Source organism: Anser anser, assembly GCF_964211835.1.
Source record: "Anser anser genome assembly, chromosome: 5".
Taxonomy (NCBI): Eukaryota; Metazoa; Chordata; class Aves; order Anseriformes; family Anatidae; genus Anser; species Anser anser.
In genome coordinates, this window is record NC_139725.1 from 15097040 (window position 1) to 15115755 (window position 18716).

Here is an 18716-nt window from a genome sequence, read left to right on the forward strand (position 1 = left end):
ACCCATTTCCACCTTTTGTTTCTTTAGAAGCTTGTTTTTACCTCTATCTTCTCTTCTGTGTTAATTTCCCATCTCATCACTAAATTGCCCTAAGCAGAACACAAGCTTTACAATTTGAAATCAAGCTACCAAGCTACCCCATCCACCATGTCCAAGTAGCTTCAGAGTTAGATAAAATAAATCCATCTATCTCTTTCCTCATTTTGAAAGAACTATTGAAATTCTTCCTGATTATTCTGAAAGATTGCTTTCAAGGAAGAAAGGAAGAAAGGAAGGTACAAAACCCGTAAGTTTGCTGCTCTTACGTGTAGTAAATCAACAACTACACCACACAGTTGCAAACAACCGTAGAAAAAAGGTTCACTCACTAATGGATTAAACCTGATTCTCTGCTAATGTGTGTCTGGTCCAACTGTGACAATGTTGTCTGTCTTTAGCTGCAGGTCTTTGTGTAGAGACATAATGCCAGGAAGACAAAGGCTTTATGATCCATCAGGGTCATTCCTCAGGATAAAGTATTTGATAGCTAGCATATTGATAGTGCATTGGAATTAATGAAGGCTGACATGCCACTTTAATTGACACCATTTGTTTCTGTAATCACTAGCGATTCTACTGTCCAGATTGCTCTACTACTTCCTCAAGCTCCAGCAAGGCACTTCCCTTCTGCTACACAGGTGTTTTTTCTCTTTTTTCTTCTTCTGCTAAAGACAATAATGATTGGCAACTTAATAGCTAAATAATGAATGCAGAGGAGGATGGGCCCCAGGGCCCAGCTCACTCAGGGCTTTAATGATCTTTACATCAAACTGTCTGTTTCCTTCATGAAAGTAGCACTTATGTAATTGTCAATATGCAAACAAACTGAAGGTTCAGTTTTTCTCCAGTGCTTGTTGGTAAAAGTGCCAAACCCTTGCGGCACCTGCCAAATATGCACATGCAGAGAGAACAAATAAATACACAGGTCAATGATAGTGGAGTACTGGGAACTCACCTGAGAAGCTGCAAATTAATGGCATTGTATGAAGGTAGGGGGATCATGAATATCTTTAATAGCTGGTATGTGACCATAGTTTTCTGAGAGATGCTAATGTCCCCTAATATTTCACTCTTTTCCTGACTAATTCTTCCTCCTTTAGAAAAGTTCTTTACTTTTTTTTTTTTTTTTCTTTATGTAAGGAGAGCTGGAGACAGTTCCTAAGTCAAGAGCATTTCTAGGTCAGTCATGATGCTTTGCTTTACTTCTGTCAGAAAAAAAATCGTGCCATCTGTATTCCAGCCAGTACACTAGTCCCTTCGGGTTTGAATTGAACAAGGCTCCCCAGGCAACAGTTATTAGAAAGAGGCTAGACTGTGCTGTTTCCATATTGCTTTGAAACAGGCCAAAAAGGGAAAAAAAAAAGGCCAACCCTATCCTGAATCAGCTTTAAATATGGCTTGAGAAGGAGAACATATATTGACAGACATTGGGAGACTGAGGGAGTGGGCTGTATTCATAAAATACTCCATCTCAGGAGCTAAAATACTTTTCCAAGACTGTAGCTATTTCTTTAGAACAGCCATTTTTTTTTGAGACTTCCATTATACAAAACTTCTATTTTTGTTACCAGTAAAGTTTGCTGATAGTCTATTAAACACTGTGTAATTAATCTGCAATTACAGTGATGTTTAAAAACTGTAAACCAGGCAATTATACTTACTGCTACAGGAACGTATTGTCAGTACAAGTACCAAAATCTATTAGTTCATTCTGTCTCCCAAAGTTCTGTTTGCAGTTTTCTTAATTCCTAGTCTGAAGTATTCATGGTGTTACTCAGTGATGTTGCACAGTTAGCATCCTTCATTTAATTAGCAGCTGCTTTTTAGTCATGGGCAAAGCTCTGTCTTGTATGATGTGACAGCTAATGTTGTTTTTAAAATAATCTACAAATAACACCAAATTCTACTGATGAAGATTTTGTTTTCCAAAAGAACTGTCCTATTTTTCTTTTGAAGAAACTGAGGCACAGGGTTGTGAGGTCAATTCCTAAGATTTTCAGGAATGGCAAAAATACCAAGTGGCAGAGCCAGGAAGAGAATCCCTCTCTCTTGAACTCAAGGGCAATGCTCTGTACACCTGTGTTCATCATTAAGTTGTATTTTCATTTATGCCAAATACTTTGTTCAATCACAGGAGTAAGTGTATAAATCTTTGACAGGAAAAGATGTTTAAGAAAAATAAAACTTGGCCAAATCCTGAATCCTTCTCCTCTTTCCCACAGTAGATGGTAGCAACATGCAGAGACAGTCACTCATTTTACATTAAGTACTCTGTACTTTTGACAGTGGAATTTATTTCAAGGAGGTCTATTCCCTTAATAATCTAGGAATCTGAAGGAAATGAATATTTAATGTGGTGTCTCTCTAATCGCAGTCAAGATCAGAGCAGGAAGAAGCTCTTCTGCTTATCACAGACAAAAAAATCCCCAATCTTAAAATTCATTTAAAGTTTTTCTACTGGACCCTACCAATCACAACACTGATCACAGAAAACAACCTCTAACAAAAATATTATTTAATCTAGTGTTATGGAGTTCCACTAGATCTCTTTAAAAAATGTAAACGGAATAAAAGGAGCACATTATACGCTAATTTAATAACTGATAATGGCAGAAAGCCCACGAGGGTTAATTAGTTAGGTGGATATGCAGGATTAAGCACCGACAGATCGAAAGAGTGGTAGATTTGAAAATATAAACAAAGATGTAATGAAGTGTACATCGTCCCATGGAGATAAAAGTTAATAGTAGAAAAATGTAGGAAATTAGACTAGGGGATTATGACAGAGAAGGCAAAAGCGAAAGCATGACACAAACTCTTAAGCTACATAGATAATAAAATAACAATAACATAATAAATAAATAATTATAAATAATAAATAAAATCATATTTTGAGAGGAAGGACAGTCCCAGAAATATAGAGATAATAAGTAGTAAGAAATTACTGCAGTGAAAGCCAAAGATTAAGGACAATAAATGCAAAGAAGATACCTTGCCATCAGGGATACCGTGGAACAAATAATGCCAATAGAATGAATGCAAAGGCAGAAACTACATACCAAAATGGCTACAGAAAACTCAAGGATAAATGTATTAATATTCTAATTGGTATAATTTTTTTTTTGAACTTACTAGACTTGTATTTTTTGTTGAATGGGTAAAAACTGCTTCCTAGAATAATTGAATTGAATAAGAAATAATTATTTTCCACAAGTTAAAAAGATGTAGATAAGTACATTGAAATCTTATTTTCTCTGGGATATTTGGAGGGAAGTATAAAAACTAACTTAAAATCACTGAAATTCTTTAATTAATAAAATAAAATATTATTAATAAAATAATCTCTTTGACTTGGAAGATATTTGAAGACTGATAGGCCCAAGATTGTGGCCAAAGAACAAATGATGAAATATTTTAACTTTGGAAAGGTTCCTATGCAAAAATGGGTATTCAACAGTTAAGGTAAGCAGGTGTGGGCTTTGCTCTAAATTGTGTTTATTCTGGATAAATGCTGCTTCATTTTATGAAACTGGTTCAGCTGAAAATCACACACTAGCCCTTACAAGTTGAAATGAACTCAAGTCTTCTGGGGTCTGTAACTGAAAAACCCCATCTAGAGAAAGTTACATAGCTTTTCTTCCAGAAAGCTAATGACCTAAACTTATGCCTGGATGTGGTTAATTGTAACACTGAACTATGGGGATGATGTAGAAAAAATGCAAACCAGTAAGAATAGAGAATAGAAGTTTTGAGGAAAAAGGATGGTCGTGATCAGGGCTAGGAAATTACAGGAAGGTTTATGACAGCTGATACACAGCACAGGTAGCATGGAGAATAGGACACACACGGTAAACAAAATGTGAAAAGGAGGTTCTTCAGGTAGCAATGTGGTAGAGTGGCAACTGAACCACTGCAAAATAAAAAAAACTGGTGACAAGGGAGAAGTGGTACAGAAAGGACAAAAAAGGCACTAGTATTAGATTCCACCCGCTTGGCAGAGACAATGTCTTCTCCTCAAAAGACTATCTTCCACTGTGACTACACGGGTTTGTTTTCCCAGTCTACTGACACAGAATTGTTTCAGTGGCAAAGGGAGTGCCCCTTTTCACACTCACCGTGTCTGGGAGCTCAGCATCTAGGAGAGAACACAGAATTTCTTACAGTGCCCTTGTAAAGCCACAGCAGTTCACAGACTCTTACCGACCTTATTTTATTTTCATAGCAGGACCTACAGGAAAGTGAACAGTGCATCAGCTGCTCAAGGATGTGATGGGCTTCTTGCTTGTTTTCATGTTATATTGATTAAAACAGCAGGAGCAGCCTCCCAGCACAGCCTCTTCAGCCAACTGCTCAACCTAATGGCAGGAAATGTATGAAGCACTTCCAACAAAATGGATGCCATGGAAGGCAGATGAAGAGAAATTGTATTTAAACCGTTTCAAAAAACGTTTTCTCTCCCTTTCTCATGACCTTTTCTGTTCTATTCTAAGTCATTGTGCTATGCAGGTGTGATTATCTGATTGACAAATTTGGTGCTTGCCTTTTATTTCTTTCAATTCTCTGAGCACACAGAAGTGTTCTTGATGTGAACAAATCATTGCTTTTGTTCTTCAAAATAAGCTAAGGCCTGAAGCCACTTAGTTACCTCTTCTCCTGTTTGCCCAGGGAGAAAAAAAGCAACCTAGCAGTCCTCTGAACGTGCAAGTACCAAAAAAAAAATAAATAAATAAATCAAAGACCCAATAGAAAGATTATCAAGCAGAAATAAGTAAATCATAGACTCACTTTGTTGTGTACCTGTTGTCATCATGAGACAACACTCTTCATAAACAAACCATCTTCTTGAGAAAATATGACAATTGGAAAAACATCAACCTGGTAAACTTCTTGCACGTACTTCTGAATATTGAATAGCTTTTGAAAGTCTGAGATTCAGTCACTTGGAAAGTGTTTTTCCAGCCTACTGGAAGGCACTACCTTATGCCTCCCCTAGAGTCTCACTTCTTGCTCACTTTTGCCGTGTCACCTTTGATTTATCACCTGCTGAAATTGGGGAAGAATGGAATGCAGTTCCTGAGGCCAGAATCAATACACTTTTCACTCTGAGTGGCAATAGAGTAAAACTTTGGGGACCAGATGTCATCAAAAATGTTTGTGTTGTAATGGTTTGCTTATTGTGAAGTACATTTTCATCATTAAAATGATTTTTTTTTCCAAAATGCATTGAAAAACTGTAATAAAAATTTATATAAAATAGCAAAATGATTTTGAAAAAGATAAAAACTAGGAAGTTTTAAGAGGAAGGAACAATACAGAAAGAAAATACTATGCAGGTGTTTTTAGGAAACATTTCCAATTATTTTATTTGTATCTTTACTTAAGCTATTAAAACTATAAATGTACATTTGGATGAAAGCTTTAAAGGCCTCTGTGGTAAAAATACAGCACAAGTACAAGGTGCAAAATCACTCTTCACTGATTTCCCTCATATGCCTTGCAATAACGTACTTTTTCTGGGTAGACAGCACGGATTCTCCATTAGCAGTAATATCAAGACTAAATGTTCTTATCTCTATTACAAATTCTGCATTATGCAAGTCTTCCTACATTTTTGCATTTCACTAAAAATTGAAGCCACTACATCTTTTTTTTTTCTTTTTCTTCAACATAATTTCTTCCATATAATGCCATCTATTCACAGAGTTCCTACACGTTCCCTTGTCCTTTCTTCATCTATTACAAATTCAGAGCACTCTGAAAGCTTTGTGACAACTATCCTCTTTGGATCATATCTCAGTCAAACTGGAGAACAGTTTCAGTTCTTCTGCCAGGTACGTGAACTCTACTACTCCAGACAGGTAGGGAGAAACTAAGATTGAGCTAAATTTCGCTAAAGTCACAGTGGATTCATTTGCTAGAATGTGGCATGTATGTGTGCATATATATATGGATGTTTTCCATACGTTTGTACCCAGATGTAGTTATTGAAGTGGAATTCAAATCTATATGCTAGTTCAAAAAACACGTATTTCACAGACCAATTGGTTTCTAGAGCCCTGATGGAGATGAACCATTATGAACACTCATGGAAGGATGCAGTTAAAGCAAAGACAAAGCAGTTGGAGTAACTGTCGTATTAGCTTTTTCACACAATATCCGATAGCATTTGACAGGCACAGAGAGAGCCCAAAGCTTTCCAAGGTTAGAGGACAGACTGAAGCAGGGAACTTGTTGACTTTGCAACAAGTCAAGTTGCAAAGCATCTTTTTAGTCCTGAAACTTTATTTCTTCTAGGTGTTTATTTAAAACTCCTTGAATGCAAAAGCCTCTTAATGGATGGAATATCATGAACCTCTCTGTTAGAAATTCCATGAAGTCTGTACTCTAAAATTCACTCTACATGGATGATAAAAATGAATAATAAAAAAAAATATATATTTACATGCAAACAGCAGAAAAAGTGACTCAATTTATAAAGCAGAGCTTACAAAGTATCTTAAGAAAAAACTTGTATGATGTACTATGTATACAATTCAAAAGCTTTGTACTAAGGAACTTACTTAAGAGTGAAGGCTTTTAATAAGCAAGGACTTTACTTTGAAATGCTCAGGCTAACCATCCACAAGCTGACCCTTTTGAGTCATTCTAATCTGCTGATGTTCTCCTGTTTTGAAGGCCATGCTACAATATTATTTCTCAATCAAGTGAGTAGGCTGTGTCTGTTGTAGAGCAAAGGACAATTTTAAGGTCAACAGCAGACTAAGAGAGGGCAGAAATCTAATCTTAAATCATAACCCATTTTGTATGGCTAATGATGAAATGATCCTTTAACATCCTTGAAAATAAAATCAAGTTCTTCAGTATAATTTACTTTTCAAACAAAAATCCAGGAATGGGCTAAAGTTTCAGTTTTGTTTTCTTCAGGTATGACAAAAGACTCATTCATTGCAAGAAGGGTGATAGTCCAGGATGTTAAGAATGTGTTTTACCTAATGAATTTAGCTCTTACTTTGAAATTCAACACGATGGATGTCTTAACAGACTCATAGATTTTGGAAGGATGTTTCAGTTTGGTGGGAAATCTCAGGACTCCATCATAATGTAGCCTTATAATTTGGATAAACGTTTGGATCATAGTGTCATGGAATATGCAACTGGTTCTACTTCTTTGGCCATCTACTACTGCAAGGGAAAAATGGATAGATGCAATTTTGAAAATTATTTTTATGCCACATGTTCAGTTACCTGGCACAATTTCAGGCACAATTCAGAAAAAAAAAAAAAAAAAGTCTACCAAATGTGTAGAACTTTGTCATTATTCCTTCTCCAAAGAGCTATTACTGGAGTAGAATACTGAAATAGATGATAAAGTATGTATACATTTTTTTTGCTCATTTACAGTTTCAGAATATGATACTAAGCAATATTAGACAATAGTCTACAATAGTAGACAATCGCTACATACTCCTGATACCAAAAAGAACCAGAACTTCATTCCTCACAGTTTGATTTTATAGCAATCTAAAGAACAAGTTTCCGTCAACTATAGCAGGGTTCTCTTTGAAATTATAGTCTGTTAGAGAAAACTTAGAGCCAGAAATCTGTCAAGTTTAAAACAACAGCACTTGATTATTACTTTAGCTAATACATTTCAAGTTGCCAGAACCACTTAATACATATATTCCCATTGCCATGACTACCACATTTTACATATTCATTGTTGTTTTATTTACCTGCAAGGGGGGAGAGGAAGAAAGAACTGAAAAGCATAAACAGATTTCAAGTTTATGTACAGAAAAAAAATCTTATTAAGATATTACAATAGAAAGAATTCATTAGTAACAACAACTTTACCCTAATACTCAAATCTTAAAAAGCTAACAATGTAAAGACTTTGAAAGTGTGCATGGCATAATGTCGATGGCAGTTCTATGGAGAGGGGGGTGTTGGGGTATATCTGTTGTCACAGTTTACCTGGAAGAGTTGAACTAAATTGTTCAACAGTATTTTCCCTATTCTATCCTTCTTGACAATGTCAGCTGGTTCTCATCTTCAATATATAATATACAACTTCTTATGCATTAATTGACCTGGGTCACCAAGACTCTTTATACTGTAATTTTGATTGTGGGGTTGATTCGTTGTTCTGAAAATATGTTAGTCTTCCCAGTCTTTCGGTTAAGATTACTTGATTGTTTGTAATTTATTCTTGCTTTATTCACTTGATTCTACAATCCTATTGAATGCTCTAGGTATGTTCTCCAGCTAAGGCAAGATGTTGCTGACAACCTTGAGTAATATGCGACCAGTTTGATTTATATATCCTCTTACCTTTCAAGATATAGGAAAACATTCAGTCTGATACTGCTAATAATATGAGTGGTCTTTCTGATTTGTGGATAAAGCCTATGTATTGAGTCAAAGATCCCAAAGAACATACCAAAATAGAATTATTCTTGATTCTCAGATAAATCTACACTGGTTATTTAACTAGAGCAGCAAAGTTAGTCTGTTGAATCGATACTGTGTGACCTTTGCCTCATTTGTATCTCTTAGTTCTGATGCTTCACTTCAGAGACTGGATTTTGAACAGTAATGGTTTATATAGATTTCATTGTATCTCACACATAGCATTTGGAGTTTAAATTAGGCTAATCACATTTAAAGATATCAAGGTTTCCAATAGTGGTTTCCAATTGTTAGTTCCAGCACTTAGTTTCCAACACTTTCCAACACATTTTGTTCCTCAAAATGGGAAAAACACAGATTTTTTAAATTTAGCTGAAAATATAAATTTCTTTAATATTTTATGAAAGCCTGGAAATCTGAAACAAATATATTTTTTAATTTTCTGGAAAATAAAAATATTTTTACTGCAGTTTTTGGCTTTTTTGATGTTTTCCCAGTAAAATATATATATATATATTTCAAAAACAGTTAATTTTCAACCAATTGAAAAAATAATCTTCTAGTGAAGTAAGTTTCTTAATATCTGTTCTGTCAAACTACAGACCTGTCATTCTCTGGGTCTCTTACAAACACTTACCAGATGCACTTTCTGAATTGATTAAAATAAACATAGATAAAAATAAAAAAAAAGGTAATTTATAATCAACATCTTTCTTCTTCAACTACAGCTGCCCAACCAGGACCTGCTGCATTGATTTGTAAAGCAAGAGAAATTAGGAGGACTTTTCCCAGAAGAAGCCTAGTCAGTGAAACCCTGTCTAATTATTTCCCCAGGGTCAAAAAGGCATTTTATTTAAATGAATACAAATAATTATACTGCAACTTGCAAAAAAAAAAAAATTCAGGGTACCTTTCACTAACTTTGAACTCATCCTTTTATGATTGCTCTGATGGTGCTTTCTTAAGAGAAAGATTGGTCAAAAGAAACTTCCAATTATATCTTTCCTTTTCCTTCTTAACATCGTTAGTCTTTTTAGTGCATTTAGTAAATATTGCAATGAGGACTATATATATTCATTTTTCTTGTTGAATTAAGTTATGGATTATACAGATGATGTTTCTTGCTTCTTTAAGGGACATTCTGGGACCTGAAATAATGCCCCCAATTAAAACTCATTTATTTCTGAAAATGATAGCATATATTCCAAAGCGAATTTTAGTTTCAATCTGGATTAAATGTATCACAGAAATTCAATGTGATATTAGTAAAAGCTTTGATCTCCAAATGACAGTAACTGTTGATATACTGGGGAAAGGAGAAATTCAAGTCAAGCTGACTTTTTTTTTTTTTAACACTGATGCTAATATTTTTAACCCAGATTGGAAAAATGGATGAAAAAATGTTTAGATCCAAGCAGGATTTGGTATCTAAAGAGATTTTCCCAAAAGATCTAAAGACATTTTTTATGAGATTAAAAGAGGCAATGAAGAAAATTAAAAATAACCATATATACATAATATAATGACATCAGGAATTATAAAATCCTGGAGAAACAATGTGAAATACCAAAATGCTCATGTTATTTTTTTTATGTAACCCAGATGAAAGAATAATCAATCTCGGCCTGGGTCATAGATATATGAAATATTTTTGTATCCTTCTGGCTAAATCTATACTGTTCTTGTGGTATACTTCAGGGAATAACTGCTGTTTCCTCCAACCCATTACCCTGGAGCAGTGTGCATCCTTGCTGTTCTTAGCTAGCCCCTTCTAAAATCTATTTGCTACATCTATACTGAAGAGTGCTCGACATTACTGGCTGAGAACATATTCCGGAAGCTACTGTGCCCACTCAATGTGAACACCCTTCTGCACGCCACACTTACCATCTGTCTGCCTTTGTGTGCCACATGTCTGCACCATCAAGCTTCAAAAACAGCCATCCAGAGCCAAACTCTCCTCAGTGGTCCTGGAGACAACGGGCTGCATCTCCAGTTGCCACTGCTGCATTCACTGTGTGACAAGTGTCTTGTCACACATCTTGTCAGGTCTGCCACTGGGTCAGTCTTGTCCTCCTATGTTCAAGGTCAGTCTTAGTTACAGCATTCCAATGACCCAGTTTTCTCTTTCAAAAATATCTTTGAACAAAGCATCAAAGCATGCAGTTGTTGTCATGTGTGAAGATGCACAATGTAGCACAGCGTCTCAAGGAACCAAAAACCAGATACAGCACTCAAGGCATTGTCTTGATTGCTGAGATTGCTGAATGGAAAGATCTCTTCTCTGCACTTCTTGGTCTTTGCTGCCAGGATGCACTGCTGGTTCACGTTCAGCTGTCCACCAGGACACCCAGGTCCTTTTCTGCTTCAGTCAGCCCCAGCCTGCACAGTTGCACAGAGTTTTTTTTTTTTTTTTTACCCCAGGAGCAGGACTTCATACCTGCTTTCACTAAACTTTGTGAAGTTCCTGTCAGTTCATTTATCTAGCTTGTCCAGGTTGCTCTGAATAGCAGTGGCTCCCCCCATTTTTAAGTCATGCACAAACTTGCTGAAGATACATTTCATCCCATCATCCAGGTCATTAATAAAGACAGTCCATGTGCTATGCATATTAGTGTGCAGCCATTTGAAATCTGTCCTGAACTGTGCCGCTTTTACAACAGATGTGTGAAAGCCTGCCATGTCATGCTGTGCCTCTAGTCCTTTGTTCCCTCGCTCATCTTCAGATCATGGTTCCCATCCCCTGGCATATACAAAGTCCTCTTCAGTAGGTTAGTAAGCCAGTTTGACCACTTCTTTGCCTACCTAGTAGTCCTTGTTCCTCAGAAAGTTTGCCTGCGACACCACCCAAGTAGCCTGGTGCTGACCAGCTGGATACACTCACTTCCATTTCAAATTTTGCCTTCACGTAGGGGACTGAAAAGGGTGCCACCAGGCCACCTGCCCTTCATCTCACTCCTACAGTCTCTAGATATATTCCACGTTAACCCTGGCAGCAGTGGTGGCCACACATAAGAGGGGCAAAGCTGAAGTTCAAGGTCTAGCCAAGCCTCACCAGCCTCTCTGTAACATCCCTGAGAACGGTCCCTAGTGGGGCTTGCAGGCAGGTAGATCTGTCCCCTGCAGGACAGGGTGTCCAAAAGCTGCTTCCCCTTTGTGCAGGAACCGGGAGGCAGCCCCAGCACTGATGTCCCCTGAGCCCCAAGGCGCCTAAAGCGCCTCCCAGGTGGGCCAGCAGCAGGGCAGGGCGCTGCCGCGCTTACTGAGAGGACCGACCCTAAGATGGCGTCCCCAGCCCTCTCGCGCCGTGCCAACGGCCCTCAGCCCTCACGCGCCGCGCCCTGTCCATCCCATCGCATCTCGTCTCATCCCAACTCGCCCCGTCCCGTCCCGTCTCGTCCCGTCCCCGTCCGCCCCGTCCAGGCGGCGGCGCTTTCCCCCCCCCCACCCCCGTTCTCGCGTTCTCCCCCCCCGATGCCAGCGGCCGGGTCCGCGACAGCTGAGCCCGGTTCTTGAGCGCCCGTCCGGCCACGGCAGGCGGCCACAGCCTGGGGGCAGCGCTGAGGACCCTCGCGAAGGTTCGTCCCACAGCTGCTGAGGTGTGTTGCCCCAAGGGAGACACTGCCTGTGAAGCCTGCGTCGTACCTGACAGGGACTGTGGGGAGAGACAGATGGAGAAGGCAGGTTTGTGAGGGGTGTCTGGTACCAGCTCTTTGCCCCTTGTGTGACACATGCTTATCAGGTACAAGGAGGCTGCAGGGTGGTCTGTCAGGGGCTGCTGCTGGCTACCTTGTGGTCCCGGCTTGGACCAGGAGCTCCTGGCTTGCTGAAGGAACAGCGTTTCTAAGGAGAAGTGGTGTCGGACAAAGCTCCTGGCTTTTTCTTCCCCAGATGCTTGGCTCTCCTGGGTGTTTGAGTACAGTTGGCTCATGTCTGCCACACATCCCCACTGGGTGCACAGACCTCTGGCCCTCCTTCCCCTGCTGGGGTGCCATCGTGGGCAGCTGGGTCCCCTCAGTCACGAGTGGGTAGCCTGCAGTCTTGCAGAGGACAGAAAAAGGGAACTACAAGGATGAAGGAAACAAAAAAAGTTTATTGGAAAGGGATGTGTAATTTTTCCTTCACTAAATAAAGTGTGAGACCAGCAGGGCTTGTTTCCTGATGGTTTGTGTGTGTTGATTCTGAGATTGCATTGGAGAGCAGGGGGGGACAAAGCCTTTTCTGTTGCTCCATGCAATGATATTTTGAAAAGTCATATATTTACTTTGCTGGTAGCTGCCCTTATGAATTGATGATTGTTGTATTGTTGAATCTTTCAGTTTTAATTCTACAGATCCAGTCCAGCAAGGGATTTCACTTTAAGACAGAAGTGTGTAGGTCTAGGCATTAACTAGTCTCACCTGTATTTGTTGTTCAGTATCTTACAGAGACAGGGACACCAGCCATTTTGTGAAAAAAAAAAAAAACATTATAGACTTTTCATTTTGCTGACAGAGTTTCCATCTTCTGGGACCCATTGGGTTCTCACCTCTGGTGATGTTTGCTTGAATTCTCAATCATCACCATCTGAAGAACTAAAGGAAAGGGCTGTTGAAAGTGACCTGACTGAGTTGGAAGATTTGTAGCAGCTGAGAGGGACACCTGTTCCCTCAGGTCTTGGTCACAAAGTGTCATGGGCCAAAAACCTATCTGTGATGACTGTCTTGTTTTCATATACAATATATTCTATTTGAGATATAAATTTGTCATTTAACCTTATAAATCATGTTTTGCATTTCAGTCTCTCATCACTAGTGTTTTCAAAGTAGTTTCTGTGTGTTGTGGTTTAACCCGGCTGGCAGCTAAACACCACACAGCCGTTCGCTCACCCTCCCCCCTCCCTCTCTGGGATGGGGGGAGAGAAACGGGAAAGTGAAGCCTGTGAGTTGAGATAAAGACGGTTTATTAAGACAGGAAAATAATAATAACAATAATAATAATAATAGTGATAATGGTAATAGTATTAACAATAATAATGTGTAAGAAAACAAGTGATGCACAACGCAATTGCTCACCACCCGCTGACCGATGCCCAGCCTATTCCCGAGCAGCCGGCCCCCCCACCCCGGCCAGCCACCCCTATATATTGTTTAGCATGACGTCAGATGGTATGGAATACCCCTTTGGCCAGTTTGGGTCAGCTGTCCTGGGTCTGTCCCCTCCCAGCTCCTGCTGCACCCCCAGCCTGCTCGCTGGCAGGACAGAGCAAGAAGCCGAAAAGTCCTTGGCCTGGTGTAAACACTGCTCTGCAACAATTAAAACATCAGCATGTTATCAGCGCTCTTCTCATCCTAATCCAAAACATAGCAGCCTACCAGCTACTATGAGCTACTTAACTCTGTCCTAACTGGAACCAGGACAGATATCCACCCCTTATTCCATACCATTTATGTCATGCTCAGGTTACACTCTGTCCAATACATTCTAATTAATCACCATTTTCATCTATGATATATAGCAATCATGGTAGTGATGACATACATTATTATATAATAATTAACATACTACAATTCAACTCATGGGCTATTCTCACCCAGTATCAAATCCCCTTGAGGTACACACCGGACCTCCCCATTCTTTTGCATTACCCACCAAGTGCATCCAGGTCCCTGAGCAAAAGCAATTCCACGAATAGGTTTGCCTTTTCCTGAGGCAGGAGTAGCCCAGACTGTTTTACCCAGCATGTTTCTTACGTGCACTACAGGAACTTTATCCCCTTCTACAGTGCGTAACAGGTTTGATTGGGCAGGTCCAGCTCGGTTGGCAGATCCCCTGGTATTGACTAACCAGGTGGCCTTTGCCAAATGTGTATCCCAATTTTTGAATGTCCCAGCACCCATTGCTTTCAGTGTAGTCTTCAACAGTCCATTGTATCGTTCAACTTTTCCAGAGGCTGGTGCATGATAGGGGATGTGATACACCCACTCAATACCATGTTCTTTGGCCCAAGTGTCTATAAGGTTGTTTCGGAAATGAGTCCCGTTGTCTGACTCAATTCTCTCTGGGGTGCCATGTCGCCATAAGACTTGCTTTTCAAGGCCCAGGATAGTGTTCCGGGCGGTGGCATGGGGCACAGGATATGTTTCCAGCCATCCGGTGGTTGCTTCCACCATTGTAAGTACGTGGCGCTTGCCGTTGCGGGTTTGAGGGAGTGTGATGTAATCAATCTGCCAGGCCTCTCCATATTTATATTTCAGCCATCGTCCTCCATACCAAAGAGGTTTTGACCGTTTGGCTTGCTTGATTGCAGCACATGTTTCACAGTCATGAATAACCTGTGCTATAGTGTCCATGGTCAGGTCCACCCCTCGATCACGAGCCCATCTGTAGGTTGCATCTCTACCTTGATGGCCTGAGGTGTCATGGGCCCATCGGGCTATAAATAATTCACCTTTATGTTGCCAGTCCAGGTCCACCTGAGCCACTTCAATCTTAGCAGCCTGATCCACCTGCTGGTTGTTTTGGTGTTCTTCAGTAGCCCGATTCTTGGGCACATGAGCATCTACATGGCGTACCTTTACAACCAGGTTCTCTACCCGGGCAGCAATATCTTGCCACAATGCCGCAGCCCAGATGGGCTTGCCCCTGCGCTGCCAGTTGTTCTGCTTCCATTGCTGTAACCACCCCCACAGGGCATTTGCTACCATCCATGAATCAGTATAGAGATAGAGAACTGGCCACTTTTCTCGTTCAGCAATATCTAAAGCCAGCTGAATGGCTTTTACTTCTGCAAACTGACTCGATTCACCTTCTCCCTCAGCAGCTTCTGCAACTCGTCGTGTAGGACTCCATACAGCAGCTTTCCATCTCCGATGCTTTCCCACAATACGACAGGACCCGTCAGTGAACAAGGCATATTTCTTCTCATTTTCCGGTAGCTTGTTGTACAGGGGGGCTTCTTCAGCACGAACCACCTCCTCCTCTGGTGATATCCCAAAGTATTTGCCTTCTGGCCAGTCCATAATCACCTCCAAGATTCCTGGGCGACTGGGGTTTCCTATTCGAGCCCGCTGAGTAATCAGTGCAACCCACTTGCTCCATGTAGCATCAGTTGCATGATGCGTAGAGGGGACCCTTCCTTTGAACATCCAGCCTAGTACCGGCAGTCGGGGTGCCAGGAGGAGCTGCGCTTCAGTACCGACCACTTCCGAAGCAGATCGAACTCCTTCATATGCTGCCAATATCTCCTTTTCAGTTGGAGTATAGCGGGCTTCAGATCCTCTGTATCCCCGACTCCAAAACCCCAGGGGTCGACCTCGAGTTTCCCCAGGTTCTTTCTGCCAGAGGCTCCAGGTGGGACCATTCTCTCCGGCTGCGGTGTAGAGCACATTCTTTACATCTGGTCCTGTTCGGACTGGCCCGAGGGCTACTGCATGAACTATTTCCTGCTTAATTTGTTCAAAGGCTTGTCGTTGCTCAGGGCCCCATTCAAAAGCATTCTTCTTACGGGTTACTTGGTAGAGCGGGTTTACAATCAGACTGTAATTTGGAATATGCATTCTCCAAAACCCCACGACACCTAGGAAAGTTTGTGTTTCTTTTTTGCTAGTTGGTGGAGACATAGCTGTTATTTTGTTGATCACATCCATTGGGATTTGACGGCGTCCATCTTGCCATTTTATTCCTAAAAACTGGATCTCTCGTGCAGGTCCTTTAACTTTATTCTGTTTTATGGCAAAACCGGCCTTCAGAAGGATTTGGACTATTTTCTTCCCTTTCTCGAAAACTTCTTCTGCAGTGTCACCCCACACAATGATGTCATCGATGTACTGCAGGTGTTCAGGAGCTTCCCCCTGCTCCAGCGCAGACTGGATCAGTCCATGGCAAATGGTAGGGCTGTGTTTCCACCCCTGGGGCAGCCGATTCCAAGTATATTGGACTCCCCTCCAAGTGAAAGCAAACTGTGGCCTGCACTGTGCTGCTAGAGGGATGGAGAAAAATGCATTAGCGATATCAATTGTGGCATACCACTTGGCTGCCTTTGATTCCAGTTCATACTGGAGTTCTAGCATGTCCGGCACTGCAGCACTCAGTGGTGGCGTGACTTCGTTCAGGCCACGATAGTCCACTGTTAGTCTCCACTCACCATTAGACTTTCGCACTGGCCATATGGGACTATTAAAAGGTGAATGAGTCTTGCTGATCACTCCTTGGCTCTCCAGTTGACGAATTAGCTTATGGATGGGACTCAGGGAGTCTCGGTTGGTGCGATATTGCCGCCGGTGCACAGTTGTGGTAGCGATCGGCACTTGCTGTTCTTCAACCCTCAGCAACCCCACAACAGAAGGGTCCTCTGAGAGACCAGGCAAGGTAGACAACTGTTTAATGTCCTCTGTCTCCAAAGCAGCTATGCCAAAAGCCCAGCGGAACCCTTTTGGGTCCTTGAAATATCCTCTTCTAAGATAGTCTATGCCAAGGATGCACGGAGCATCTGGGCCAGTCACAATACGGTGCTTTTGCCACTCATTACCGGTTAGACTCACTTCAGCCTCCAATACAGTTAACTGCTGGGATCCCCCCGTCACACCATAAATACAGATGGGCTCTGGCCCTTTATAGCTTGATGGCATTAGAGTACATTGTGCACCGGTGTCTACCAAAGCCTTATACTTCTGTGCGTCTGACGTGCCAGGCCATCGAATCCACACAGTCCAATAAACTCGATTGTCCCTTTCCTCCCCCTGGCTGGAGGCAGGGCCCCTCTAGTCCTGGTCAGAATCTTCATTTCTGTGTTTAAAGGACTGCCTGCTGGAAGTTGGAGCAGCAAACCTTTCAGAGAACTCCTTTTTCCCAATTGTTTTCCTTTGCAATTCACGTACCCGTGCCTCTAGGGTCGCAGTAGATTTTCCATCCCATTTTCTCATGTCCTCTCCATGGTCACGTAGGTAAAACCACAGGGTGGCGCGGTGTGTGTGCCCACCATATTGTCTTCCTTGCATAGATGAACGTTTACCCCTAATAGCTGAGACACTGGTTTGTACAGGTGGGGAGGAAAATAAACTCTCTTTAAGTTGGTGGATCTCTTCAGAAAGTTTCTCCAAGGTATTCTCTTTTAGCTGGTGGACACTAGTTCGTTCAGGTGAAGGGGAAGATAATCTTTCTTCAAGTTGGTGGATCTTTTCAGAAAGTTTCTCCAAAGCATTCTCTTTTAGCTGGTGGACACTGGTTCGTTCAGGTGAAGGGGAAGATAATCTTTCTTCAAGTTGGTGGATCTTTTCAGAAAGTTTCTCTAAAGCATTCTCTTTTAGCTGGTGGACACTGGTTCGTTCAGGTGGAGGGGAAGATAAATTCTCTTTAAGTTGGTGGACCTCTTCAGAGAGTTTCTCCACAGCTGAGACACAGGCCTTTAGGGAAGAGGAGAGATTTCCTTCGTACTGCCGGAGTATTTTAGTCACTTCATTCACTGTGGGATTCTCCTCCGTTTTCCAGGCTAGTATTGCCAATGAGTTGGCATATGATGATGGGGCACTCCGTACAAACTTCCGCCACATGGGTGGTGTACACTGGACTGCATCTGGATCTGTGGATGTTTGTGCGTCATCTAGGTCCTTATAAATTACTTCCCGTACGGCCAATTCCCTCAGGTACTGAATTCCCTTCTCCATGGTGGTCCATTTGCTTGGTAAACATACAAGTTCTTCCTTGAAGAGATACCTTTCCTTCACAGCTGACAGGAGACGCCTCCAGAGGCTGCGAGATTGTGCTCCATCTCCAATTGCTTTGTCAATGCATGCGTCCCTAGCAAGGGATCCCAGCCGCCTGGCTTCCTTGCCCTCCAATTCCACATAATTGGCTCCCGTGTCCCAGCACCGGAGCAGCCAGGTGACAAGCTGCTCGCCTATACAGCGACCAAAATCTTTTCGCACATCTCGTAGCTCACGCTGGTATAGAGTCCGGGTAATTACTGTTGATTTTCCGACATCCTCATCCTCATCTTCAGTCTCCTGCACCTTTGATGGCTGGTATGGAGTCCGGGTAGTTACTGTTGATTTTTCGCCATCCTCATCCTCATCTTCAGTCTCCTGCACCTTTGATGGCCCAGCCTCGTCTTCACTTCGCCCAGACTTAGCAGAAGACTGTCTGCGTTTTAAACGACCTGAGCCTCTATACCATTTTTTCACCTTGTCTACAGGGGCAACTTGCACTGCTACAGCTCGTTTCTCTGACCCAGCCACAGGGTCTGCCACAGGGGTTGGAATACCCTCTGCGGGGTCAACTTGCACTGCTAC

General features: G+C 41.5%; 1 protein-coding gene across 1 annotated transcript in view; it reads left to right on the plus strand.

Annotated features, from left to right (window-relative positions):
* Positions 1-18716, plus strand: part of LOC310901137 (uncharacterized protein) — a gene marked incomplete at its 5' end in the record, with an annotated part of 96680 nt that overhangs the window by 10719 nt on the left and 67245 nt on the right. The window contains one exon of the mRNA XM_083840261.1: positions 11665-12026. Within this exon, the coding sequence (XP_083696387.1) occupies positions 11665-12026 (362 nt within the window). The remainder of the gene's footprint in view (positions 1-11664; positions 12027-18716) is intronic.